This window comes from Marmota flaviventris, chromosome 2 (genome assembly GCF_047511675.1).
Source record: "Marmota flaviventris isolate mMarFla1 chromosome 2, mMarFla1.hap1, whole genome shotgun sequence".
In the NCBI taxonomy this organism is placed as follows: domain Eukaryota; kingdom Metazoa; phylum Chordata; class Mammalia; order Rodentia; family Sciuridae; genus Marmota; species Marmota flaviventris.
The window spans coordinates 196,391,501-196,418,876 of NC_092499.1; the positions used below are offsets into that span (position 1 = coordinate 196,391,501).

At 61.5% G+C, this 27,376-nt stretch overlaps 1 protein-coding gene across 2 annotated transcripts; it reads left to right on the forward strand.

The window, feature by feature from the left end:
* The first annotated feature begins 8,189 nt into the window (after positions 1-8,189).
* Peds1 (plasmanylethanolamine desaturase 1) lies at positions 8,190-27,256 on the forward strand. Of its 2 annotated transcripts, none has more exons than XM_071608994.1 (6): positions 8,190-8,413; positions 15,185-15,304; positions 23,255-23,346; positions 23,885-24,029; positions 25,044-25,256; positions 25,375-25,990. In XM_071608994.1, the coding sequence occupies exons 1-6, from the start codon at positions 8,290-8,292 to the stop codon at positions 25,518-25,520; spliced, it is 840 nt and encodes a 279-aa protein (XP_071465095.1). In that variant the 5' UTR covers positions 8,190-8,289; the 3' UTR covers positions 25,521-25,990. The 2 variants fall into 2 exon arrangements, with proteins under 2 accessions (XP_071465095.1, XP_027802172.2); XM_027946371.2 differs by lacking the exon at positions 25,375-25,990 and adding an exon at positions 25,999-27,256 and having other exon boundaries at positions 8,196-8,413.
* Positions 27,257-27,376: the final 120 nt, after the last annotated feature.

Sequence of the window (27,376 nt, forward strand, 5' to 3'; positions counted from 1 at the left end):
CCATCCCTTTCTCCCGGTTCCCTCCCCGACCTCAACCCCCACTCTGCAAATACTCCAAAAGCAAACAGAAAATTTATTAGATTCTTTTTTTTAAATTTTTTTGGTGGGTGATACCGGGGATTGAATTCAGGGGCACTCGACCTCTGAGCCACATCTCCAGCCCTTTTTATTTTTATTTTGAGACAGGGTCTTGCTAAGTTGCTGAGGCTGGCTTTGAACTTGTGATTCTACCTGCCTCAGCCTCCCAAGCCACTGAGATTACTCATGTATATTTTAAAAAAAATTTTTTTTTGGTCGTAGATGGACAGCATGCCTTTATTTATTTTTATGTGGTGCTAAGGATTCCACCCAGTGCCTCTCGTGCTCTACCACTGAGCCCCATCCCCATCCCCGCGTCTTTTTTTTTTGGTGGGGGGGTACTGGGGATTGAACTCGGAGCGCTCGACCACTGAGCCACATCCCCAGCCCTATTTTGTATTTTATTTAAAGACAGGGTCTCACTGGGTTGCTTAGCACCTTGCCAAATTGCCGAGGCTGGCTTTGAACTTGAAATCCTCCTGCCTCAGCCTCCCGAGCTGCTGGGATCACAGGTGTGGGACACGGCGCCTGGCAATTTATTAGATTCTTATAACTGTGAAGTCAAGAGAAAAGTCACAGAGCAGGTAGGGCTTGCTCTAGGGGCTCAGTGCTCCTAGTAGCAGCTAAAGCTTACAAGGCGCCAGTCGCTCTTCTGACTACTATATACTAACGTGTCCATCTTCACAACCCTGTGAGGTGGGCACGACGTTTACTACCCTTATTTCCTACTCGAGGAAACTGACATTCTGATGGGAGTCACGGTCACACAGCACACACGTGGTGGGGCTGAGACTCAAACCTAAATCTGTCTGACTGCAGAGGTAGGTCCTCTTTCAGGGGAAGGTTGATCCAGCAACTCAAAGATCTCAGGAAGGACCTGGTTTCTCTTGGTCGCTCCTCTTTGCCTCCTCTATGTTGATCACCCTAAGGGTGCCCCCCACCCGGAACGTGCCAGCAGATTCCAGGGGGACCTACTTGCTCATTCACACCCCCGTTCCATGCCAGGGTCCTAAAGCTCCTGTGGTTGGACTATTTGAAGTCACATGCCCATCTCTGAACCAATCACTGTTTCAGGGGACTGGACAATGTGCTGGGGGGGGGGGGGGGCTTCAGAACTGCACAAACGGCGGCCTGAGAATGGGGTCAAGGAGACTCCTCCAAAATCTTAGGGTATCATTTCACCAAGGACAAGGAATGGACCTGGGCCGCCAGAGCAGCCCCCCCAACTCACACGGACAACAAAGCACTTTGAAGTGAACAGGGAGGAAACAGGAGGCTTGGTCTGGGCAGCGCCTGGTCCTTCTGTGTCCCTGCAGGGAAAGGCCCTTCTGTCCACGCCCAGGGTCGGAGGCGTCACCCTGGGTGGAGGCAGCCTGCACAGGGCCAGAGCAGGCCAGAGCATGGCCCCAGGAGCTTCCTGCTGTGACTGGCGTAGGGAGAGTGGCCCTGCCAGGCACACAGGGCCTCTGGGAGCCTGCTGGCCCCGGGCTGCCCTGGAAGCCTGGAAAGTCTCTCTGAGGCTCCCGGCCTCCTCCCAGCGCTGGCCTGGGTCCTTGAAGATGCCTGTGGGCTCCAGACCCACGGAAGGCACGTCAGACGGAACCCCAGAGTCAGCGGGTCTTCAGGTGACCATGACGGGTCAGCGCGGGTTCCTCAGCTGTGACCCACGTGCCGTTCAGGTGGGGCAGGGAGCTCGGCATGAGCAGGAACCTCGGCTGTGTGGGACGCTGACCCACACCCTTCCCCTCCAGTCTGCTCACCGTCACTGGCCACCCCATTAACAGTGGCACCTGCCTTCTGTCCTCCCAGACCAATCCTCCCTCCTCTGCTCAACGTAGTTCTTGAAGCAGCTGTCTCCTTCTAGAACATTCCGGCTCCTTCTAACACATTCTGTCTCCTTCTAGCACATTCTGGCAGTTTATCTCCTGCTGTGTCTCCCCTGCCTTCCCCACCCAAGCTCCTGTTCCAAGAGGGAGGTTTTGTCATTTTTTTGCCCACCCCACCCCCACAGTTTCCCACAGCTCTAACAGATGGCACGTAGTACATGCTCAAGAAATGATTGCAGTGAATGACTCGGTGAGGAGAGGCTCCGAGGTCACAGTGGCACTTGCTTTCGACTGTGTGTCACAAGGAACATGGCAGGAATAATGCTCAGGTGGCCACAGGACAGGCCCCCGCCCAGCATGGGCTGCACACAGGGCAGGCACTGGGAAGCTTTGGGGCACCTGGTGGTCAGGCTCACAGGGGGTGGGAGGGTGGTGCCCTGGAAAGCCCCCAACCACCCTCTTCCCTCAGACCCACCATCGTCACCTCTGACACCAGACCCTCCCACCGTGGCCCCTCCCCCAGGGCTGACCACCCACCTCTGCCCCCACAGGGACCTTCTCACAGCAGGTCGTCCCCTGCGCTTGGTAAAGTCTAGATTCCACTGGGGGGGGGGCACCAAGCTCACCCCACCCAGCTTTCCTGCCCTGCTGCCCCCTCCAGTCCCCAGGACGTCGCCCCCCCCACACACACAGTTCCGGGATTTAAAACAGCCTTCATCTGGAGGCCATCGCACACAGGGTTCCCTGTGCCTGGAACATGGTAAGACAGTTCCTCCTGGAGTCCATTCCCAGAACACCACACTCAACCTTCAGCTTCGGACCTGTCATCTCCCCCTCCAGGAAGCCCTCCCTGATTGCTCACCCTGGGGCAGGTCGCCCCACGACACGTGCATTCCCAACACGTGTCCACCTCTCTCATTCATTTCAACTCATCTTTGAATGCACGTGCTGTGCCATCTGCCTCTCTGATCCTGCCCTCCCCCCTTGCTCTCCACCCCAGCACCCCCCATATGGTCTCTGTATGGTCTGGACATGATTCGAGGGTGTCCCCCATGGGGCTCACGCACTGGAGCTTGGTCCTCCGCATGGCAGTGCTGGGAGGTGGTGGCCCTTGGAAGGAACCTCTGTGGTTCTCCTAGGACGCTGGTTACTTCTCACAGGACCATGTTATAAAAGAGCAAGCTTATCCCCTCTCCAGTCTCCCAGCTTCCTGTCTTACCATGTGATCGCTCCCTCTTGCACATGTTCCTGGCGACACCATCCATCACAAGACAGAGCTGAGTCAAGGCCAATGCTAGTCCTTGAACTTCCAGAAATATAAGCTCACAAATCTCTTTTCTTTGCAAAGCACACAGCCTCAGGCATTTCATTATAGTAAGAGAAAATAGAATGATACAGCTTTCTTGATCTTCCTTGAAGACACCCAGCAGGGCCTTTGCACTCCCCTTACCTGGGTATCTGCAGGTGGCTCATTTGCTTCCTTCAGGTCTCTGTTCAGAGGACACCTCCTCAGAGAAGCCTTTGCTGACATCCTCCCTTTCTAATGGACGCCCCTGTCTTCACCCTGCTTCCTTTCTTTCCATAGCACCTGCCCCACCTGGCAACATGTCATCTTCTTCCCTGTTCATGACTGCCTGTCCTTTTGCAACTGTGGAGACATCCTGTTCACTACTGTCTTGCCACATTGGCCCCAAATCCAGCCCACAGCAGGCCTTGGGAGAGATGTGGTCACTGAATGAAAGCGGTGATCTAGATCCACGTGACCTGAGGCAAATCCCGGGCTCCATCCCCAACATGGTGACATCTGGGGGTCTCGGGCCAGCTCTGCAGTCTGAGCCTCAGGGCTGGGAGGAGCTGGAGAACAGGGACCCAGGGACAAGGTGCACCAGGAAACAGGCCCCACGGCAGCAGTGGGAGGTGACAGGAGAGGGGCTGGCGCATTGTCAGGGCCTTAAATGCCAAGGATCCATTCCCCATCTCTGGCCTCACCTTGCAGAGGGCGCTGTCCCCCGGGGCGCAAGACGGACCTGACCAGGCCAGAGATCTGCTACTGCCCACCACCCGGAGGGTCCTCACTCCAGGCCGTGCCTCCTGCCCCCGACCTTCCCCCCAGTCTGTGACTCCACCTCCTCCCTCCTCTCTGACTTTGCTCAAATGTGACCACACTCATGTCGTTCTCTGGGCAAGAACACTTGGTGCCCACTTGACACTCAGGACATCAGCCAGCACCTCCCACACAGGGGCCACCAGAACCCGGCCACCCTCGTAGCCAGAGGGATCCTCTTTTCATGTAAAGGCAAGGTCACTGCCCAACTGTGCCCAAGGTCTCAGCATTGTCCAGCAGAACTTTGAACTCTCTCTGCACTGTTGATTCATTAACCCCTGAAATGTGCCCAGCAGAGCGGAAGGACTGAGTTTTAAATTTCTGTGACTTGACTTATTTAATGGCCACATCAGGTCAGCAAGGCTGGGGCAAAACATGTGGCTGTCAAAACCCAGCTCGTGGGGATATAAATTAGTAGAGGATTCCAGTGGCAAGATCTACCCACCTGCCAATCCATTCGTCTGCGTCTATTAAAATGCAATCAAAAGGCATTTAACATCTGTCCCAGCCACCCCACCTCAGAGGTGTGTGCTACTGGTCTACCTGCACCCACAAAGCATGATGACATTAAGTTTGTAACCTGCAAAGAGGAAGCCACGCAATCTCCATCCATAAGTGGCCAGTTAGCTGAATTACGGTCCAGCCACATTGTGGAATATGATGCAGCCGTGAAAAAAAAAAAAAAAGAGTGTGGCAATGTGACACCTAAGGCACACACACAAAAAACAGATAAATGGACTTCACCCAAAGTAAAATATGTGCTTGTCTATTAAGATAGTAAAATGACAACCAACAGGATAGTAGAAAATATATTCAAAACATCTATCTGATGAAAAGTTAAAAACCACATTATATAAAGAACTCTTACAATTCAACAACAAAAAGATAAATGAGCCAGGCCTGGTGGCGCATGCCTGTGAACCCCAGCAACTCAAGACACAAAGGCAGGAGGATTGTAAGTTCAAGGTAATCTGGGGAACTTAGGGAGAAACTGTCTTATGGATTCAATGCCCGGTACAAAAAAATAAACAAGGCAAAACCAACACTTTTTAAATGGGCAAAGGATTGAATAGATATTTCTCCAAAAAAAGATCAGTGAATGGGCAACCAGCACCTGGAAGGATGGTCAATCATCACCCATCGGGAACGGAAACCAAACCACAGAGGGGTGTCGGCCCCTTTGCCAGAAGGTTGAAGTCTGAAGTGGAAAGTGGCCAACCCGTGGAGGTGGGGGGGGCAAGGGACGTGGCACAGGGCTGTGGGTGTGCACGGTGCGGCTGCCGCGGCAAAGGGCTCACCACACCTGGCCCAGCAGTTCCACTCCGAGGTCCGCCCCTAGGCAACTCGAAAACCTGCTCTACGCGAAACCTTGGCACCAGCGTGCCCAGGGGCCCTGCTCGGGCCCCACGTGGAAACAAACCGAGTGCCATCAGTGGAACACTTAAACACACGGGGACATTGGAACAGGATCTGCCCCTGTGACGGGCTAAGGTCCTGGGCGAGCTTCAGTGGGGACGAGCCTCAGCGAGGGGGAGAAGCAGGCGCAGAGGCTGCGGGTTCGTGGTCTGTAGTCTGAAAAGCCACAGGAAGCAGATCCACGGAGGCAGGAAGTGGACAGTGGAGACCGGGGGCTGGGGACGAGGACCCACTGCTAATGGATCCACGGCTTCTTCTGGGAATGACGACTGTGTTCTTGAATTAGTCAGTGGTGATGATCACACAATTTTGTGAATACACTAAAAACCGCTGAGTTAGACACTTTAATAAGGTACACGCTGCATGTTAAAAAGTGTGTAATTTATATCTTTAAAAGAGCGTGGCGGGGGGGGGGGGAGCCGGGGCGGTGGTGGGCACCTGTAATCCCAGCAACTCTGGAGGCTGAGGCAGGAGGATTGCAAGTTCAAAGCCAGCCTCAGCAACTTAGCGAGGCCGTAAGCAACTTAGCGAGACCCTGTCTCAGAATAAGATATAAAAAGGGCTGGGAGTGTGGCTCAGTGGTCAGCACCCCTGGGTTCACTCCGACTGCTAGGACAAGATTAAAAACAATGACCCCAGAGCAGAAGAGTAAGGTACCTTTTGAGTAAAAAGAGAAGGACAATAGCAATAAGTATTCATTTTGTCTGTATTTGCATAAAACTTGTAGGATGCACAAGAAACTCATTCCCAGGTAACTCATTTCCTGGGGTAGACTGGAGAAGGGTGGGGGGGTAGTATAGTCTGATGTATATCCTTTTATGTCATTTTGATTTTCAAAGCATGTGACTTACCTATTAAAAATGAAATAATTTTTTTAAAGTGGAAGTCAGATCTTGCCATTTCTCTGCTCAAAACCCTGCGTGGAGGGGACGCCCGGGTCATTTAAAGTAAGACTTTATAACCCTTCCAAGGCCCGGCCTCCAGCCTGCCCCCCAGCTCCCTCCCACCCCCTGGCTCTCTCATCTGCCTTCTTGCTGTTTCTGGAACACCACAAGCAAGTTCCTCACTTGGGACCTTTGCACTCATGGCTCCTCAGCTTGGAATCAGTTGTCCCAGCCACCTGCACAGCTGGTTTCCTTCTCCTTTAGCCTTGGCTCAAATGTCACCTTCTTGAACAAATGGCCTCTACCCTCACCTTCCAGGAGAGCCAGCACCCTGCGCTGCCGGCTGTGGCTTCTTTAGAACAGCTGGGCCGCCTGCCCTCCACACACAAGTGTGGAGTGAGTGGGCGGAGCGCCACCAGGCCCTGGCCACTGGAGGGGGCCTGTGGACACCAGCCACTTCATCCTGCTTGGCGCCTCGGGGCACAGAGCAAGCAAGCTTTGAAATCTGAGATCCAGGCCCCACCAAAGCAAGGCAAGAAAACCTCCTGGGTTAAAACCCAACCCAGCAGCTAAACCTGGCGCAAGGCCAGACAGTTCACCAGAATTTGCCAGGACTTGGGCTGCAGCCTGTAAGGGCCATTCCAAGGTGGCTCTTCGTCTCTGGGAGGAGATATGGGAAGGTGACAGAAAGGGACATGAGACTGACCAGGGGCAGTGGCCACCCAGGGTAGGAATGCTCAGAAAATAGCCCCGGGGAGGCTGGAAGCCGAGGAATTCAGAGCTTAAATCCTGCGGGAGAGAAGAATGAAGATGGAGCTTCTGAATGAAATCCTGGAAGAGCCTCCCTCCCCTCCTGGAACCTCTTAGGTCCTTCCCGGCCTCCAGGCAGCTCCCACTTGATGGCAGCATGTGGAATTTAAGTGAGCAATTACTTCTGCAGTCAGCTAGACCTGGGGTAAAGCCGGCTGCTGCCATTTACCTGCCCCAGTATTGAAGGCATCTGGCTGAGCTGGACGCATTCAAGCATTTCTGGAGCGTCTACAGCATGCCAGCTGCTCCTCCGGCCGGTGGGGGTTCCCCTGGGAACAAAGGAAGTCCCTGCCCTCAGGAGACTGTTTCATGGTAGAGCAGACAGGAACTGCAAGTTCACTGCTCACCAGACAAGCCTGTGAAGACAAAACAGGGTGATGTCACAGTGCCTGGAGGAGGGGGCACCTCTGAGCAGGGAGTCACGGGGGCCTCTCTGGGTGTCCCTTCTCCAACCCTTGGCCCGGCGCCTGGCTGCTAGGGAGCGCTCAACTAATCTTACAGTGACTTCTAGGGTCCTTTTCATCAGTTTACTGTCCCCGCCCCGGAAAGAATATGAGTTGGGGCCGGGACAGGCTCGAGGTGTCTTCTCCCCGGCTCCTAGTGCGCGGCACGTAGCTGGTGGGCGCCAGGTCCTGGTAAGGTCTGCACACAGTAGGCTGCCCCGCTAGGAGCCGCCCTCGAGTGCCCGCCGGGCCCCCGGCTCCAGCCCGGCGCCTCCCCTCGCGTACTTTGCACAGTGGGCGCTTAATGGCACGCGCTGGAGGAGCGCCCGCCCTGGCCCGGCCCAGGCCCACTGCACCGACTGCTAAGCCGGGCGGCGGGCGGCGACGTGCCGGGATTCCAGAAGGCCAGCGCGCGGCCGGCGGGGGGCGGAGCAGGGCAGGCGGGGACGCGCCGCCACCCCACGCTTCCGCGCCCAGCTGCGCCCAGCTGCGGCCCCGCCCCCGGCGCCGCGGTTGGCTGCGGCTCGGGGGCCGCCGATTGGCTGGCGCGTTTCCGGTGCGGGCCCCGATTGGCTGTGACGCGAGGCCGGGCAAGGCCCCCGCCCGCGCCGCCGCCGCGCCCAGCGCCGGGCGGTCATTGGGCGGCGTGATCTGGCCGCGGTTCCGCGGCTGTGCCGCCGCCGCCGCCGCCGCCAGCAGAGCGCACCGGGCGGGCCGGGCGAGTGGCCATGGCTGGCGCCGAGGACGGGCCGGGCCAGCAGCCGGAGCTCGACGAGGATGAGGCAGCGTATTGCCGGCGCTGGGGCGCGCAGCACGCCGGGGCCCGCGAGCTGGCCGCGCTCTACTCGCCAGGTAGGACCTCCGGGCCCCCCTCCGGGCCTGCAGTCACCAACCCGGCTGCGGACAGCGACCCTGGGCTCCCCAGGTCGGAACGTCAGCCTGGGGCCCAGATGGGGAACTCCAGCCCGGGCTTCCAACTTGCAAATAACGCCCCCAGGTCCGGGGTCCCCATCCCAGCGTCCTCTCCAAGCCCAAGCCTGAACCCCAGCTCCGGGGCTTCCTGGCTGCAGAGACACTCCCAGATCAATGATACCACCCCATCAGGTCCCGCGTCCCCAGGCAGCTTCCATGCGACCCGCACATCCGGAATCCTATCCCCGGAGCGCTGCGGGCTGCAGTGAGCGCCCCTAGACTTGGGAACCTTCACTTCAGGACCCGTCTCAAGACTGAGGCAGCCGCTTGGCTACAGGCGCTGTCCCCGGCCACCTAAAGTCACGTCCCATCCTGGCTTTCCCCGGATCCGGAATCTACCCAGAGTTCCCATCTGTATTTTTGCGAGGGTCCTGGGCTGCAGATGGTGACCTCACCCCACTCATCCTGGAACCCTAATTTGGAGGCTGCAGAATAGGCCAGAGGCCTTTCCCGGCGTCTTGGTTATCTCCCTTACCCCCGTGGCACCCTCCAGTGCAGAGCACCACCCTTTGCCCCAGGCTCCTGGATTCCAAGAGTGGGGGGATGCAAGCCCCCCCAGTGTAAGCTCCCCCTGTACACAAGCCCCTACTCCAGCCGTCGCCTCTCCCCACGTTCGTAGGTCATCCCCCTCCATTAAGACTTGGTTGTGGAGCCCCGTGCTCCTCAGACGACTGGGATCCTTGCTTCGGCTTTAGCCCCTTTGCCACCGGCCAAGGTTCCTCCTGGTTTCTTCCTGCTTTGTCCAACATTCATGCTTCAGTAACCGCCAACCCCCACCCTGTTCCCGGACTCCCACGGGAACCCCCAGGACCTTGCTGCCTGCTTCCCCTGGAGGGGGACTCCAGAGTGAGGTGAAGGGAGCTGCCTGGGGTCCCTCCGCCAGCCTGTTGCCATCACTCAAGCTTTGTCTGTCGAACATTCTGACATCTTGTTTTGCCAGGATAGATGCCACCATGCACTGTCCTTTCCTGCGTGGGCCTGGGGCCTCCACCCTCTTGGCTTCCTGCCCCGAAAGCCTGTGTTCAGTGCAGTCTCAGCCCTAAGGGACCTTTGCGGGACCTTGGGGCCTTTGCTTTTCCTCTGTGGGTCCTGGATCTCCGGGGTCTGTGCCCTTCCAGGGCAGAGCTGTGTGTGTGCAGTTTTTCAAACCTGACTGGGCACCTGCTCCTGCTGCCATGGTTTCTTTGGGCCACACCCAAAACACCCGGCCTCTAGATGGAAACCTCCTGTTCTCCCTGGGGGAGGGGGCTGGCCCCTGAGGGACTTGGCTGTGTGACCTGGGCCAGGCCACTTTTCCTCCCCGACTTCAGTTTCCTCACCTCTGAACAAGCACAGGATAAAGTGTGGGCGCCCAGTTAGGAAAGGAAGTGAGAGTCGCCTGGGGCCTGGCAGGGGCAGCGCTCCCTCAGCTGACCCAGGACCTCTGCTGTGAGCCCAGAGAAGCCGTCTTGTCTCTGTGGTCCTCAGGCTCCCCCCTGGGAATGGAGGGCCAAGGCTTGAAGGCCTCCACTGGACAGCCAGCTCTGACCACCTGCCTGCCTTCGGCCAGCCCAGACGGTCGGCAGGCATTGCAAGCCCTCACCTCGCACTCCATCGTGACTGCGTGTCTGCCCATATCTGATTCTGGTTCCCCAAGCATCCTTCTCTCTGAAGAATAGCCCCTCTGTCTGCAGCCTCCTGCTACCCCAAACCATGGTCAAGACCTTCTGTCCTCCTGGCCTGGAGGGGAAAGGAGAGCCTGGTCAAACCGATTCTTCCAAATTACTTTTCATCGGCTTCTGTCTCCTCACTGTGTGGCCTTGGGGAAGTACCTTGACCTCTCTGGACCTGATCTGAGAAACACCTATATTCCTGTCCCTGTTCCAGGCCTTGGGTAGAGCAACAAACAAGACAGAAAACCTAGAGCGGTATTTTAGTAGGAAAACAGCCAGTTTTTCAAAATAAGGAAACGTTTTCGCTCTGTGAAATACATACAGCAGGAAAGAGAGAAGGCTAGGGAGGGGGTGATATTCCAGAGAGAGGCAGCAGGCCTCTGAGCAGAGGACATTTGCACAGAGACCTGAAGGGGAGAAAGGAAGAGGGAAGAACCTTAAAGATATTTGAAGAAGGGTTCCATCCAGACCAGGGTAACAGCAGTTGCAAAGGCCCTGCGGTGGGCTTGCGCTGGGCACATTTATAGAATGCAGGGAGCCTGTGGGCCATGATGGTGAGCAGGGAGAGGGGGGAGGGGTTTCTGGGTTCTGGGACTGAATTCTTGAGATTCCTGAGCCAGGGGTGGTTTGGCACTTGACAGTTCATGGTGGATACCAAGGGCAGTTGATGCATTCAACATCTATTGAGCACCAACTGTGTGCCAGGCTTTTCCTCACAGGCTCTTTCTTGGTTCATCCCCACTCCAGCTGTGAGGTCTGCCTGGTGTCACCTCTGCTTTCCGGAGGAAGAGGAGGCTGAGGCCTCCGTTAGCCCCTCACCCACACCAGGCACACACCTGTCCTGCGTGCCAGTCCTGGTTGGGATGAGGCATGTCTGTCCCCAGCAGATGGGAAGGTCAGCGAGGGCAGGGAGGGAGTGTGCTGAGCAGCCCCCGCCCGCCTCTGTGGAGAGGGTCCTGAGGCAGAGCAGTGACCTGCCCAAGGTCACGCAGCCGGTCAGCAGCAGCGCTGGACTGGCGCGTGCTGGGGCCCTCCCTCTCAGTGCTGGAGCTGGCTGGGCGCCATGCCTCTGAGCTGCACCCAGAGCTTTTCATTTTCACTTGGAGGCAGGTCTTGTCGGTCTCCGAGGCTGGCCTTAGCCTCCCGAGTTGGTGGGTTTGTGGGTGCGCCCCGCGGAGCCAGGGAGGGTTCTACATTCTTAACTGTCCCTTTGAAGGGAGCCAACCAGGGACCGGGGTCGAAGCCAGGGGACAATGCTCCAGGTTAGCAGAATGGCGCTTGTGTGGGGCTGTGTCGGAGCGGCCTGGTACGCAGAGCCGTGGGGCTGTGTGCGGGTGGCCGAGGGCAGGGGACCTGTGAATGGTGAGGCAGGGGGGACAGCAGCCGGGTCCCAGCTGATCCTGGGGACCTGGGAGCCACAGAGGGGCCTACGCAGCACCCCACTCTGGGTTTGACTTTCACAGCCACAAAAAACCCCATGCCGAGTGTCCGGGTGTGGAGGGTCTGGGGTCCTGGAGGGCAGGCACATGTCCGGCCTCCAGAAGGTGCCACTGAAACCTGGCTGTGTGTGTGCCACTTCTCAGGTGTCCCAGACTGCTGGGCTGGGGGGCCTGAGGGTCCCGATCTGGCTGCCAACTCCCCCCGGCCAGCCTGGGGCGCCCCGCCCTGGGGAGGGGGCTCTGGGTGGGTGGGGAGGGTGGGGGTGCAGGCTCTGCCTCTGCTCTCATTTCTCTTCCTTCCTGCTGGATTGCCACTGTCATCTCTGTCCCTCTGTCCTGGTCCCCTCCCTCTCTGGGAGGCCCAGGGTCTCTGGGTGGTCGGGGGCAGTCAGAAGCGCAGGTTATTTGGCGTTTCTCCGTCAGAGCAGGACGGGGCAGCCTGATGGCGAGCCTCGGCTGTGGCCTGCCCCACCGGCCTGCACGTGGCCCTGCCCTCCCCGGCCAGTGGGCGGCCACTGCTTTAGCTGAGCCTCAGTCGCCCATGTCTGCCGAGCCTGGGCTGGTGGAGAGGGGCTCAGCGCTGGAGCCAGCGGAGGTGGGCGACCTGGCGAAGCCCTGCACCCGCCCGCCCTCCGCCTGCCCATCTCAAGTGGCAGTGTTCAGGCTGCCTGCCCTCGCGGGCCTGGGGGGCTGAGGGTCCAAGCCTGGACCATCAGTGGCCTTGGGCAGGTCACTCCATCTTTCCAGGCTGTTTTCTCCCTCTCAGGGGTGGGGGGAGGTCCCCAGCTGGGAGGTGTGAGGGGGGCTGCGGCCGTCCTTAGCACCGCAGCCCTCTCCTACCGGCGACCTCGAGGGCTGGTGACCGTCGTGTGTGGATTTTCTGTGGATCAGAACTGAGGGGCACACGGACCCAGATTCCACGGGGGGGATGGAGTTTAGGTGGGAACATTCAGGTACCGGGATGTTTTTCGTGGATGGGGAAGAGCGGGGGTCATCTCTGGACTCAGGACGTCCAGGCTGGACGTCCTGTTCCATTTACGAGTCCAGGATCCACCCCAGCTCTGAGCCTCAGCGTCCTCACCCGGGGAAGAGGGTTGCAGATCCTTCTTTGAAGGGGCTGAGACTTGAACGTGACCCCCTCCTCAGATGACCGCACAAGCCCGGCCAGGCTGGCCCTGAGGCCGCGTGAGGACACAGGCAGGGCGGACCCCGTCAGATGAGGTGGCCAGAGTGGCCAGAGCCTGTGTTCTCCAGGGAAGCGGGAAACTAGGAATTCATGTGATTTTTAAATTTAGCTCATTTAGAAGAAAAACGGAGCAAATCCTTCCCTGGGGTCCAGCATCTCTGGTGTGGGCCTGGCTGGACTCCACAAGCAGCAGTGGACATGGGCATCGTGACTGCTGCTGTTTTCTGACCCGGTGCTGCTGCCCACTCTGCCCACTCTGTCCTGCAGGCTGAGGGGGAGGCTGGCAGGGAGGGGTCACCTGTCCTGGTTCCTGCTGGGCCTCACAGCCCCCGCCCCCCACCCACCCCAGGGCTTCCTGATTCTGAGCCCTGGGCCCTGGACAAACAGGAACTGGAAAGGGGAAGGCCCTGGGCTAGGGCTGCCGATGGTGGCCCTGGGCTGGAGCTGCCCATGGTGGCCCTGGGCTGGGCCTCTGGGGCAGGGGGCTCCGTGGGGGACCAGGCCGGGCTGCGGTAGGCCCACTCCTGCTGCTGGGCCCTCTGCTGAAGTCCTTGCTCTTTCTTGGCCTCTGGCCTTTTCTGAACAAGAGGCCACAGGGATGGGACCCTGGCGTTCCCCTGGCCAGCCTGAGCCTTGGTCTTCACGGGGTGAGGGGAGGGCAGCTGTCCTGGTTCTGGCTCAGGCTGGGCGTGGAGCTGTGTCACTGAGCCCCCGTCCCTGTCTGGACAGAGCCGGAGACTTCCTTCCAAGGTGTGTTGGTGAGGGACAGCCGAGGCAGCCTGGGCCTCTCCCTTCGGACTGTGGTCAGGGACTTGTTTGTTCCACAGCACGAACTGGAGAGCTCACTTGGCTACGGTCCCAAGTGCTGCGCCCCCAAGTGCCGCGCCCCGTGTTGGGAGAGCACAGAGGCTGGGATGGATCTTCTGTGGATCAGAACTGAGGTCCCCGCTGGCACAGGGACCCAGATTCCAAGGAGACCCCAGGCTGAGGGCTGCGGGAGCAGGAGCAGGTCTCCGGGTGAGGGGCGCGCGGAGCCTGTGCTGATCGTGTCAGAGGCCTGCCTGGCCCTGGGCTCCTGACCCAGAATGTCACTGGAGTGATGGGGACAGCATCAGGAGCCGGACAGGTTGGGTAAGGGAGGGTCTTAGGAGCCAGACCCTCTGGCCAGCGGATCCCAGTCTGTAGCTGACGAGCCAGGTGGCCCTGAGTGACTTCCTTGAGCACTCTGACCCTCAGTCTTCTCTTCCGCGGGACTCCCCCTCCACAGGTGCTCGGCACTTAGTGCTCCGTAGGTGTCCGACACCGATGACCACCAGAGTCCCGCCAGTAAGGGGGTGGTGCCCGGGACCAGCTGCCTGTTCTGGGTTCCGATCACCCACGTGATGTTCCGATTTCCTTTTATTTTTTTAAACCTTCAGCTTATGGTCGAAAAACGTTGGTGTGTTGTGTTCAAAAAGGCGTAAATGGAAAGCCAGCCTCAACCGGGCTCTTTTCTTTCATGGTGGCTGCTGGTGGCCCTGTGCACCACTGTCTGTCCCAGACGTTTCTCCGTGTCCGAGACTAGATGGCTGCCCAGCTTGTCCTGGCGGAGGAGGTGCCTCGCGCTGGGTTGATATGGCCAGTCCCCGGCCCGGTGGCCTTCGGGCCATTTGCGGTGTTCTGACACCTCAGTCACAGCTGCAGCGGGTGGCCAGGGCGTCCCGGCTTACGGGCTGTTAGAAATGGGGGCCCAGTGCCGCGGCGCTGGCCTTCCACCCCACTGCTGGGGAGCGCAGGCAGAGGATGGCGCGGCTGGGCCGCCTGGGCGCTGGCCTAGGCTCAGAGTGAAGACCTCAGGAGGCCGGGCTGTGGCTGGGGGAGGAGCCCCCTGGGTTCCGCCCAGCCCCGGTGCTGCCAAGAGTGGACGCCGGGGGAGGTGGCCACACTCCCCGGCCGTCCTGAGCTCGGCTTCTCGTCCAGAGGAGCAGCCCTCGGCCGACCCCGCCACCCCACCCCAGTAGTCGCCCAGGTAGCGCCAACCCTAGTGTCCCAGAGACCTCCTGGCTCAGGCCCGGGACTGCTCAGGGGAGGCTGGGCAGGATCGGAGCCTCCACCTGGAGGCAGTGGCCGGCTGAGGAGAGCCCTCTGCAGAGAGCCTGCGGGGCCAGGGCGCGAGCCCCTGGGTACGGGATCGGCCCGAGCAGGGGAGCCGCGCTGGGGACCTGCTCTCAGGAGGGCACTGGGCCTGTGGCCGACAGGCCTGACCCCTCTCTGGGCCTCGGTGGGCTCATCTGTGAAATGGGCAGGGGGCCTCGTGCTCCTGGGCGGGGGTGGCCCGGACCCTGGCCGCCTGGCGCCTGCTGCCTCACCCCCTCCTCACCGTCCTCTCCCCCAGGCAAGCGCCTCCAGGAGTGGTGCTCGGTGCTCCTGTGCCTCAGCCTCCTCGCCCACAACCTGCTGCACCTGCTGCTGCTGGCCCGCTGGGAGCACGCGCCCGCCGTCGTCCTGGGCGTCGGTGAGTGGCCAGGCTTCCCTCGCCCGGCGCGCGCGCGTGTGTGTGTGTGCGCGTGTGTGTGTGTGTGTGCGTGTGTGCTCACGTCAGTCTGCCGTGGGAGCCCCGCCTTCCCCTCCGTTGGTGGCACCTCTGTCCTGTCCCCCTGGGTCCCCTCCTGCCCTGGGCACGAGCTGTTGGCCCACCTTCACAACACTGCTGGCCTCTGTGGTGGACCACGACGCGAAGGAAAGGCCACCGACTCCCGTTTCAAACAAATTAAAGCCGGGCCCCAGCTTCCCTCCGGCCAGGCCATCCCTCCCCCGAAACCCACGGAGCAGAGGGCAGCAGGCTCTGGGAGCGTGGCCAAAGGGGGTGTCCTGGGAACCTAGAGGTAACAGGACTTTGACAGGCATGACCCAAGGCAGGCAGTGGGTAAAGGTCTAAAGGGTCCACCTGAGGGACTGCACCTAGATCCCGGCATCAGCATTGACGAGGCGCCACCAGGTCGGAGAGGGCCGCTGTCTGGCCGGGGGAGCCAGGCGCGGGTGAGTGCAGCGGGCATCCCACGCAGGGTCCGAAATCGCAGTGGCTTGCAGGAAAGCAGAATGAGCTGCTCATGCCTCTGCGGCGAGATGGCTCCAGGTGTTAAGAGGGAATTAGGCTGGGTTCGTCCCTCTGCCCCGCCTGCCCGGGGGTCCTCACTCCCCTGTCCCCACCCCACCAGCCAGTGTCCACCCGTGGCCCAGGGAGGGGTCCTGCAGGAGCCTCAGGCCCCCTGCTGCCCTGCCCGACGTGTGCTTAGGCAGATCCCAGCTCCTCGCCTCGACTGCACCCACGGTCACCTCCTGCTGCTCGCCCCGCTCCCGCCATGCCCGCCTCTGGCCTCTCCCACATCCCTCGGGGGCCTCTGTGAGGCTGTTCCCTGGGACCGGAACTCTTTCTTCAAAGACATGTAGGTACAGACTCAAGGTGCTTAGAGGTCACCTCCTCAGAGAGGCGCTTCCTGGTGGCTCCTCAAAAATAGCCCTGGGGCACGGTGGGGTGTGCTTGTGACCCCAGCAATGGGAGGCTGAGGCAGGAGGTCAGAAAGTTTGTTTTTTTTTTTTTTTTTTATATTTATTCTTAGGTTTTAGGTGGACACCATATCTTTATTTTACATTAATGTGGTGCTGAGGATGGAAGTGCTTCATGCATGTTAGGCGAGTGCTCTACCACTGAGCCACCACCCCAGCCCAGGAGGTTAGAAAGTTGAAGGCCACCCTCAACAGCTTAGCCAGACCCTGACTCAAAATAAAAAATAAATAGGGCTGGGATGCAGCTCAGTGGTAGAGTGCCCCTGGATTCTCTCCACGCCACCCCCACGTCAGTTCTTGGAGGCAGAAGCTTCCTGTTCACGCTCTCTCTGCCCCAAGCCCAAGGCCTGCTCATGGTGGGTGACAGTATCGGCTGAACCCGTCAATGAACCTCCTGGTGTCTTCCCCAGGTCCGCCCTCCCCTGTCCACAGCCAGTGAAGCAAATGTCCTCACTTTCCAGATGAGGAAACTGTGGCTCGGCAGGGAGGGGCCGGGGTCACCTCGAGGAGAAGCGCCACACAGCCCTGGGTGCCCTGCCCCTCGCAGCCCGGGCTCAGCTGCCCTCCTCTCCCCAGCAAGGGGCAGCTGGGCCCTTGCTCCCTCCCGCCTGGCCTCCCTCAGGGTTCAGTGCCCACAGTCTCATCGAAAGCTCTGGCGGCCAAGCCAGTGGCGCTCAGGCCACCAACTGACCATCTGGGGGGCCGGACTAGCTGGAGGGGAGCAGGCTAGTCAGCACCTGTCCAGTGCTGCAGAGCCTGGCCCTGCCTGCCCCCAGGGACGGGAGGGACCTGCAACAACCCAGCCCTTCCTCAGACGAGCAGGTGTCCACAGACGGGGTCACTCTTGCTGCTTGTGTGTCCCTGGCGTCTCCGAGCCTCATTTCCCACACGCAGAAGACGACTGCTGGGCCTGCGGAGGCACAAGGCTGAGGCCAGTGGGCTTTTTTTTTTTTGGATGCTGGGGATTGAACCACCGAGCCACGTCCCCGGCCCTTTTTGTATTTCACTTAGAGACAAGGCCTCGCCAGGTTGCTGAGGCTGACTTTGAACTCACGATCCTCCTGCCTCCGCCTCCCAAGCTGTCACCACCCCTGGCTTCTTGAGGCAGCTCTGGCAACTTAGAAGACCCTGACTCAAAATGAAAAATAAAAGTGGGGGAGGTGGCTCGGGGCCAGGCACCCTGTGCTCAGTCCCTGGTGCCTAATGAGACGAGACGGCCACAGTCCCTGCCCCCTGAGGTGTGCCTAGTGTCGGGGAGGCCAGCTACTGGGGGGGTGATACCGCCGTGAGGCACCTGGCACCTCGGCCTCACTGGTCAGTTCCACAGTGGCTATCTGGTGACCCTGTGCCGGGCACTTCTCATCTCTGGCAGCCTCCTGAGGAGGTCCTGGGAGGCCAGGGGACTGGGGCCCACGCCAGGCGTGTGCTGGTGCAGCAGGGCTCGGGCTCCTTCCCTGGTTGGGGCCCGAGCTCCGCACCCTGTGGGGAGGTGTGGCTCCCCATCCCACACCTCTGCCTCTGGCTGATAACAACAGACAATCCTGATAGTGGTGTTGACACAGCCCTGATCGATTTAAATAGCTGCCCTGATTTGTGTGTTAACCTGCAGGCGGAGGGCACCGTGCCAGCCCCCTGCCCGTCACTATCTCCCCCAGAGATTACGGTGCCCCGGGCAGGCCCAAGAAATCAGGCAGAGCAAGAGCATGAAAGGTGTGTGGTTGGTAAAGCGGGCACAGGGGACACGAGGCTGACAGGCAGCCAGGCGGGGGGTGTGGTAGGGGTGTCCCGGAGAGGAAGCCCCGAGCGCCAAGGTCCTGCAACTGCTTGTGCCCGCGGGTTAGGGGGACAGGAAGGAGTGCAGTGAGGCTGGGCAGTTCACCAAGGGAATGGGTTGGTGGCAGCTCAGAGGCAGTGGGGACACGGGATCGGGCTGTGGTCTGGGTGCAGGTTATCCTCCACGCCCGCGAGGAGTCCTGGGGAGTTCCCTGGAGAGGTGACTGCCACTCAGCCATTCGGGACGCGGCCGTGGAGGTGGCACAGGTTGTGGGACGCAGGAAGAGCTGTGCCAGGCGCTCTGCTCGCTGGGCTGTGGGGTCGCTGGGGGGCGAGAGAAGGAGGGTCAGCGGCCACTGCCTCCCGCTGGCCGATCGGCGGGAGGGAGGGACTGCCCCTCAGAGACGAGCTGGAGGGAGGGATCAGGAGCCTGAAAAGGACGCGGGGTCCAAGCCCAGACACTAGCGGGAGACCCTGGCCCAGTGCTGCGGGGCGCAGCGGGAGGAGCGCAGGGGGTGGGAGTCTGGCGGGCCAGGGGCCCAGCCCTGGTCAGGTGGAGGTGGGAGTCGATGAGTCGCCCTGAAGGGCTCAGCAAAGCCCCAGAGCCCCTGCCTGGGGACCCGCGGCCGGTGAGTCGGAGCCTGGAGGGAACTGTCCCTGTGCCAGTGTCTGCAGGGAAGGGCGGTGGCTGAAGCTGCCCCAGGGCGAACCAGTCTCCAGCCATGAGCCAGCCACCAGCAGGGCAGGGACAAAGAGTCTTCTGTGTCCCTCCCCTGCCCCCATCCAAGGGGCCTTGCAGGCCAGCAGGCAGCCTGGAGCCTGTCCCTAGAGAGCCATCCCCAGCCTGGACCCAGGGCCAGTGCCCACAGCGGGGGAGGCAAGGCCCCTCCCTGCCCCTGTGCGTTCCTGACCTCTGTCCACAGCACGAAGGCCTGAAGGCCAGGGACTGGTCCCTTGACAGGCGACAAGACCCAGGCACCGGGAGGGGGGTCCTTGACCTACCCGAGCTTCCTCTGATGAGCCCAGGGCCGCCAGGCACTTGCCCGTCCAGCCTGCTGACCCTGTGGATGGGGGCAGGGCTCGCACCCCCGTTGCCCAGCCCCGAATGTGGGGGCTCCTCCACCCACTCAGTCAGCAGCCACCCTCACAGTGGCCTCTGGTGGCCTCACAGCCGCCCAGCCACCTGCCACCGTGTGAGCCTGGACGGGCCTCAACCCTGGAGTCTCTGTCCCTCTGGGACCTGGGCTGTGGCGGGGCTGACCCTGTGCTCTGGAGAGACGGTGCACCCCTGTTCTGGGCACCGTGCACGTCCTGCCTCCCGGTACGGTCAGGCCCGGTGTTGACGCAGAGGCCAGGCACCGTCCATTCCGTGTCCTGCTAATGCCCCTCTTCCTTCCCGAGGCAGGGTCTGGCCGTGTGGCCCAGCCTGGCCTGGACTTTGTGATCCTCCTGCCTCGGCTGCCTCCCCCCGTGGGATTTCAGCTGGTGGCTCCCTGGTGACTGGGCTGTGGCCTGGGTCTGGGAGGAAGGTGTCAGAGGCCGAGGGCCTTTTCATCTTGTCATAGCCGGGCAGCGGGCTGTCGCCGTTGCCCAGGGGCACCTGGCTCAGGTGTGCGGTCCACCCGAGCTCCACCCCCTGCCTCCGTGCTGACTCCTCGGGAAGAGGGCCCTGCACCGGCCACTCCCCAGGCCTGGAGAGCCGTGCCCCTGAGCGCACCCCCAGCCCTGGCCAGGTGCCGTGTGCAGGAAGCACGTGAGGACACCTTCGCCACAGGTGTCTCTGCCCGTGGGATCAGGATTCTTGTCACCCGCAGCAGCAGTGCCAGGACAGTTAAGGCAATTAGACGTGTGGCCGCCTGGGCCGGCCGGGCTGCCGCGGGGGATTAGGGGACCTGAGGCAGACAGGTGCTGGCCGGGGCTGGGAGCTTCAGGTTAAAAATACACGGGCGCCATCTTCACCCAGGGGAGCCAGGGCGTGTGCCCACCCGGCGTGGAGCGTGGGCTGCGGCTTCAGGGGAAGCTGGGCCAACCCAGACGCCACCACAGCTGGTGGAGAACACGTCCTTCTCCACCTGGATGACGGGACGCTGGTCGGCAAAGAGCAGGGCACACTGACGATGCCCGTGACCCTGTGGGTGGACTGTAGAAAGTTCTAGAGCAGCTTGGTCAGTCTGCGCTCCTGGCAGCAGGTCTGCAGTTGCACAGGACAGGAGTGGGAGGGAGATGAGGGGCAGGAGGGAGCCTGGGGGGGCGGGCCAGCGGGTCTGTGGCCTGTGGGGCAGCCTGAGTGTGGGAAGCAGACCCGTGTGGCCCCCCGAGGTGGTTCCCACCCTGGCACTCTGGAGAGGCGAGGACAGCGGTCCTGACTGGGAGGTGGTTGGACGGGTCTCCTAGCAGGCCAGCGCTATCAGGCCGGGGCCACAGGCCACAGGTCACGTGTGGGCCAGGCCCCGTTAAACCTCGAGGCCAGCTGCAGTTCGGGGAGTGGAAAGGGCTTCGTCAGTTCTACCCAGAGCCCAGCACTCAGAACAAGGACCTGGGTTCTGAAACGTCCCCAGGCCACACCCCTCCTGCCTCCAGCCGCTTCTTGTCCGCGGCTGTTCCTTGCCCAAGAAGGAGAGTTTAGGGCTGGGGTGCAGCTCAGTGGGTGGCGCCTGCACGCAGGAGGCCCTAGGTTCAGCTTCCAGCACCACAGAGAAAGAAGAAGGCAGTGCTGAAAGGTGTCACTAACGTTGTTGGAACAGGCCTCTGGAGACCCTCAGCTACCTCATGATGCACGTGAATGCTGAGGCCCAGAGGAGGTAAGGGGCTTGTCCTGGTCACACAGCAATATGGTGGTGAGAGACGTCCCCCTGGTGGGCAGAGGCAGTGTGGGCAGGAGGAGCCCTGGTGAGCCCTGGGCCTCCTGTGGTGCAGATTGGAGGTGGTAGACACCCCTGTTCTTGTCCTGAGGCTGCCACTTCCAGGCCACGTGACCGGGGGTGGGGGTGCTTTGACTTCTTTGAGCCTCTTTCCTTATCCAAGAAATGGAGATCACAAGCGCAGCCATCTCGGGTGTCCTTGGCGCCGGGTAGGGAACAGAGCAGGGAAGTGTGGCCCAAGCGTCTGCTTGGGGTGTGGCTTCACTCAGGGGACCCTCAGGTGACAGGCACCCCGAGGAAGCAGCTGCCAGGACCTGGGAGAAAGGGGCTCCAAGGGACAGCGGGGACGTCCTCTGCCTCGCGCCCAGCCGCCCCGTACCCCGCAAGGAGCAGGCCTGCGGGCCTTGCGGGGACGCCCTCCTGCCTGTCCTATGGCTTCCCATGCCAGGAGGTGGCTCTGCTCCACGTCCCCACCCTCCCTCCCTCCCTGCTCACCAGGGACTTAGGGGGCCTGCAGAAGCTGTGTCGCCCTGCCCGCCATCCCGCCCGCCATCCTGCCGCGCTCCACGCAGGGCACAGGAGTCCCAGAGCCTCCAGAAGGGTCTTCCAGCAGCTGCCCTTGACTCTGGCCTGGCCATCAGAACTGCAGACTGCAGGGACCCAGGTGCTCACTCTGTCCCCTGGGTCCTGAGCCACGCTCTCCAGGGAGGTGTCCAGTCTCTCTGCAGCCTCCACAGTGCTCCAGGGCCCTGTCACCCTGTCACCCAGGGGCTGAGAACTGGGCCTCCAACAGCAGTCCACGGGGACGCCGAGTTGGGAAGGAGCAGGAGGGCACTGCCCGTGAGGCTGCTTCCGCTGGCCTGGTCCTCTGCCCTTTGCCACAGGTGGTAGAGAGCTCATCGTCACTGTGTCCCACCGAGGTGGCACAGGGGGCCCTTGTCAGATGTTGCTTGGTTGATGCAGCCTCTGCCCAAATACAGTAATCTGTATTGAGGGCCTACTGTGTGCCATGCACCCAGTGAGCCCAGATATGTGCTGACATCCAGGTCACAGCCATAAACAAGAAACCAGAATCTCAGCTGTGTGCACCGGACACAGTATGCAGGCCTGTAATCCCAGTCAGGAGGCTGAGGCAGGAGGATCATGAGTTCAAAGCCAGCCTCACAACTTAGGGAGGACCTGCCTTAAAAAAAATAAATAAATAAAGTAAAAATAAAACCGGGCTGGGGATGTGGCGGGTGTGGTTACCTGGTCAGGTGTCCAGGGAGGACACATCAGTGGACTCTGGGGGAGAGGGCCCGGTGCACTGTGTTGCGTCTTGGGAAAGGATATGCCTGGCGGACAGCTGCACCGCAGAGCCCAGAGGTGCACGGGGCTGTGCGAGGGAAGGGGAAAGCCAGCAGGGGGCGCTGCAGGGGTGAGGGAGTGGGCGGCCGCAGCCCTGAGAATCACCTCCCGCAGTCGCTGCCCGGCCTGTGTCTGTGCGTGGCTGTGTGTGCTGCTGTGCCGGATCTGGGTCTCAGGGCAGGTCAGGAGCCAGGTGTGGCCCTTGCTGTGTGTGTGACCTTGTCCAGTTACTTCTGCTGTCCAAGCCTGTCTCCTCCTCTCTAAAGTGGGAATAAAAATGGCAGTGATATCTCACAGACGGTGAGGTTGGTTGAGCTCCTTCGTGTAGACACATGTGCCTGGTACTGAGAAAGGGCCTAATAAATGGTGGCCACTGTGTGCCTAAAAATCGCTCCTGTCTTACAAGACGAAATGGGCGCAGAGATGTTAAGTAACATGTGCAGTGTCACACAGCAAGCGAGCAGTGGAGCTGGAACTGCATGTGACTGTGCTGCTCTGAGCCCTCAGGTGAGTGGTGTTGGTCTCCAGGAGACCCACTGTGTGCTGAGCAGGCGGGAAACAAAGACGAAGGAGGCAGCTAGAGACCAGGTGGTCACGGCACTGGGACTGAGAGCTGGGGTGGGGAGTAACTTCTGCCCACGACTGGGGCAGAAGGTGCTGGACGCCAGGTACAGGACGGTCCTCCAGCCGCAGGCGCACTGTGTGGGGGAGGGTGGGAGCGGCGCCGGGTGATCTGAGCCCAGCTTGTTCTCCTGACCCCGGCAGAGCACGCGTGGGGCCGGGGCTCCGTCCACAGGGAAGAAGTCCCGGGTGGAGAAGGGATACTTTCCTCCTCTGACAAACGCGTGAGCGTGGGATGCGGGCATCTGGCCGCGGGGCTCTGCCTGGGCCGGCTGCAGCTTGCTCCCCGCCCTCAGTTGCAGGGGCGGTCACCGCGGATTTCTTCTCCGGCCTGGTGCACTGGGGCGCTGACACGTGGGGCTCCGTGGAGCTGCCCGTCGTGGGGAAGGTGCGTACGTGGGGCCGCGTGGCCTGGGGGCCCCCTGGGCCAGCCCGCCTTCCCGCGGGTGAAGCAGAGGCGTCAGGACGGGTGGTCCGGGAGCTGGGTGTTGGCCTGCCTTGAACTTGGGGTCCCCTCCTGCCGCCCTCGCTGCTGGTCTGATTGGGGCTGACCCTGGCTTCATCCGACGCGGCCCACCCCGGCCTCCCCACCCCTCGACGTCCCCTCACGGCTGCCGGGTGGCTGCCCAGCCCACCCACAATGAGAGCGGTCCCCTCCCGCCCCGTCACAGCCCGAGTCCCCACTCACCCCACGGCCCAGTCAGACCCCGTGGCCAGAGGGACGTGCTCTGTGGGCACGTCGGCTCTCAGAGCTTGTGCCAGAGAAGGGGGGACGTCCTCTCCTGAGGAGGGGATCTGCTGCCGCCGGCGCAGTGGGAGCTGAGTCCAGGGCGGGGGCGGCCGGCCAGGCTCCGTCGGTGCCCGTGGGTGGAGGGCCCTGGGCGTGCCTGTCCCGGGCTGACTGGTCGGCGCCCCGCGGCCACCAGGCTTTCATCCGGCCGTTCCGGGAGCACCACATCGACCCCACGGCCATCACGCGGCACGACTTCATTGAGACCAACGGGGACAACTGCTTGGTGATGCTGCTGCCGCTGCTCAACATGGCCTACAAGTTCCACACCCAGAGCCCAGGTGAGGCCGGGCGGGGCGGGCGGGCAGGTGGGGCGGCCGGCTGCAGCAGGTCCCAAGCCCCTCGTGCTCCCGGCTGGGCGCCGTCGGTGGTCTCTGGAGCCCAGGGGTCGGACACAGACACTGGGTCAGCTCCCCTGGGCAGTCTGAACTGGGCTCGGCTGCCCCCGGGCCCTCGCCCCCACCTGGCTGCATGCACTCGTCGCCACTGCTGCCCGCTCCTGCCCACCCGGGCCTTTGTGCTTCCTGCTGGCCCCGGGGCTCTGGGTGGGAGCAGCTGCCCGCCCCCTGCAGCCACACTGAACTCAGCCCCGGTGACGCCCCCTTTTGAAAGGACTTGTTGCCCCAAGGCCCGTCCATTTTTCCACTGCAGTCGGGCAGAGGTGAGGTCAGTCGCACCCTGGTCACCTCCCTGGGCTTGAGAGGTGGCTCCCGTGGGTGCTGGTGATGAATATCTGCAGGCCAGAGGGTGCCTGGTGCCACGTCGTGTCCCCCCATCCCTGTGTGTCCTAGCTGCTGAGTGGCTGCCAAGTGCCCCTGCTGCCCTCCTCCCGTCACCTGCCCAGGAGGCCCTGCCTCTCCCCTTGGGACGAGGCTGGAGCTGGCCACAGAAGAAGGGAGGGCCAGCGCCGGCCTCGGGTGGGCCCAGTTCCATGGGCTGTGACCCCCAGAGCCCTCGCGGCCCCCAGACCCTTGCAGAGCTGTCCCCCTGCTGTGCCTGCCTCCCGCGGGGTCTGTCCCCAGGAGACTCCTGGAGCAGGTCTGCGTGGGGGCCTGGTGGGGGCTTATCCCCACGTTAGTGATCAGGAAGGGAGACTCGGGGGCGTTGTCCCGCCCTGCTGTGCCACCACCGCGTCTCCCTGTCCCTGTGCTTCCTCCCTCCTGGCCCCAGTGGAAAGGTGGCCCCGCTGGCCTGAGGCTCGCTGAGGCTGGCAGAGCACCCAGGTGCCCCAGGCCCTGAGCTGCAGGGTGAGGGCTGGTGGCCTGACCCCGCCCCGGTGACACCCCTCTCTGCAGAGGCCCTGGCGCAGCTGTACCCCTGGGAGTGCTTCGTCTTCTGCCTGAGCGTCTTCGGCACCTTCACCAACCAGATCCACAAGTGGTCGCACACGTACTTCGGGCTGCCACGCTGGGTCACCTTCCTCCAGGACTGGCACATCATCCTGCCACGGAAACACCACCGCATCCACCACGTCTCTCCCCACGAGACCTACTTCTGCATCACCACAGGTGCGGGCCGGCGGGCCAGGCCCTGGGGCGGGTGGGCCTGGCGGGGTCCTGCAGTCCTGGCCCTCGCGGGTCTCAGGGCACACGGACGAGCATCAGCTGTGTGCCCGGCACCCTGCAGGTGCCACAGGTGCCACAGTAAACAGGACAGGCCCCCCACCCACCCCACGGAGCCCTGACTCCCGCCACCCACCAGCCAGCAGGTATTTGTTGAGCACCTACTGTGTGCCCATCTCTGCTTTGGGCCTAGAACCCAGCAGTGGATAAAACCGACTCCCCTCCGGGGGGCGGGCCCAGGAAGTAAAGATGCAGCTCATCTGCTGGCGCCGCAGGGGGGGAGCAGCGGGGCGGAGTGGAGGGTCCCCTTTAAATGAGGAGTCAGAGGTGCCGTTAAGCAGAGGCCTGGAGGAACTGGGAGGGAGCTGAGGAGTCTGGGGAACCCCGGGTGTGGAGCCAGGGAGATGAGGAGGCCGCTGCGCAGGTGAGGAGGTGGATCTGGAAGAGCTGGGTGGTCCTGAGGGACATGGGGACAGGTCAGTCTGGCAGAGGAAACAGTCCAGAGGCCCGAGCTGGGGACCCTGCTGGGACAGACATGCGGGCCAGTGGCGGAGGGGGAAGATGCCTGTGTGAGGCGCCCCGGGGCCCGGGCTTCTTCCCGCTGCCGTGGCCGGCGGGAGGTGGGGTCGGCCACCTGCGCCGCGGTCGGGCTCCCTGCCGCCGTCCGCTCACCCGTCCCCCTGCGCAGGCTGGCTCAACTACCCCCTGGAGAAGGTGGGCTTCTGGAGGCGCCTGGAGGACCTCATCCAGGGCCTGACGGGCGAGAAGCCTCGGGCCGACGACATGAAGTGGGCGCAGAAGGTCAAGTAGCCTCCAAGCCACCAGCTGGCCGCCGGCCTCCCGCCCCCACGGAAGCCATCTGCCGACTCCGGCCTCCTGGAGCGGCCCCTCTGCGTGGAGGACACCTCCTGGGCTGCGCCCGGGCGCCCGCCCGCCCCCATGACACAGAATACTTGAGCCACTGATTTTCCCATTTCCTCTTTCCGTTCTCTTTCCTGGGCCCCGGCCAGGGCCTGGCTGCAGAAAAGAGCCCTGTCCTGCCCGTCCCTCAGGCAGAGGGCCACCGCGCCCTGCACGCCTGCCACCCACCCAGGCAGCCCTTCAGCGTGGCTGGCATTGGCTGCTGAGTCACCTCTGTGTCCTTCCCTGTTTGACAACAGAGGTCCAGGAGGCCCCAGGACACTGTCCTGCCTTGTCCCGTAGACTGACCCAGAGGCCTTGGTAGGGGACACTCCTAGCCACCGCCTTCAGCCTGCCTGTCCACCCAGGGATGGCGCGCCCCCAAAGGTCAGGGGGCAGCTGGCCAGGAAAGGCTGGGACCCCCCAAGTCTGACCCCCATCCCCCTGCCCTCTGGTTCTGGCTGGAGCTGGGGTCTCGCACAGAGACACCGAGCAGGGTCCTGCCAAGGCTCCTGGCCCCGGGGACAGGCACCGTGTCCCCTCTGGCCAAGGTGTTGTCAGAGAAGGAAGAAGCGGGGCTTTTTGTTTGGGTTTTTTTTTTTTAAAAGGTGCTTGCTTGTTTAATGTAAATAATAGAAAGCCTTAATATCTTTTCTGTAACACGGAGGAATATTTTAACGCCATGTTTGGATGTACATATATATTTATAACAGAGCAGGAGGCTGCTTAACCTGGCCGCCCGCTGTCCCTGGGGGCCAGAGGGGCAGTTAGGAGCCGTGTGGGGGCTCACCACCTGAGACAATGAATCAGTGTTGACATGCTCCAAACGCTTGGGGAAGGGACCCGACTCGGTGGCCTTCCCTGTAGATCATGGCAGAGTCACAGGGACTGACCCCAGTCCAGGAGGCCCTTTGGCACATGTTTATTTGCGGCTGACGTGTGCCACACTCTGAGGCACCACAGCAAGAGACCAACAAGGACCCGCCTGGTGGATTTGACCCCCCAGAAAGAGACAATAAACATAAATAAATGCACATGGAAATTCAGATGGTGATTTGTGAAAGAACAGGGTAGAACCCCATTGGAAAGGTGGGGGGGAAATGGGCAGAGGGGACGGTGGGGAGGTGCTGAGGAGGGGCCGCCTGGATAAGACCTGGAGGAGGAGG

Excerpts from the sequence above, each read along its gene's own strand:
- Peds1 (XM_071608994.1), top strand. The coding sequence starts at position 8,290 with ATGGCTGGCGCCGAGGACGGGCCGGGCCAGCAGCCGGAGCTCGACGAG. Across the intron at positions 8,414-15,184 it reads GGCCGCGCTCTACTCGCCAG|GCAAGCGCCTCCAGGAGTGG; the intron begins GTAGGACCTCCG and ends CCTCTCCCCCAG. Across the intron at positions 23,347-23,884 it reads AGCTGCCCGTCGTGGGGAAG|GCTTTCATCCGGCCGTTCCG; the intron begins GTGCGTACGTGG and ends CGCGGCCACCAG.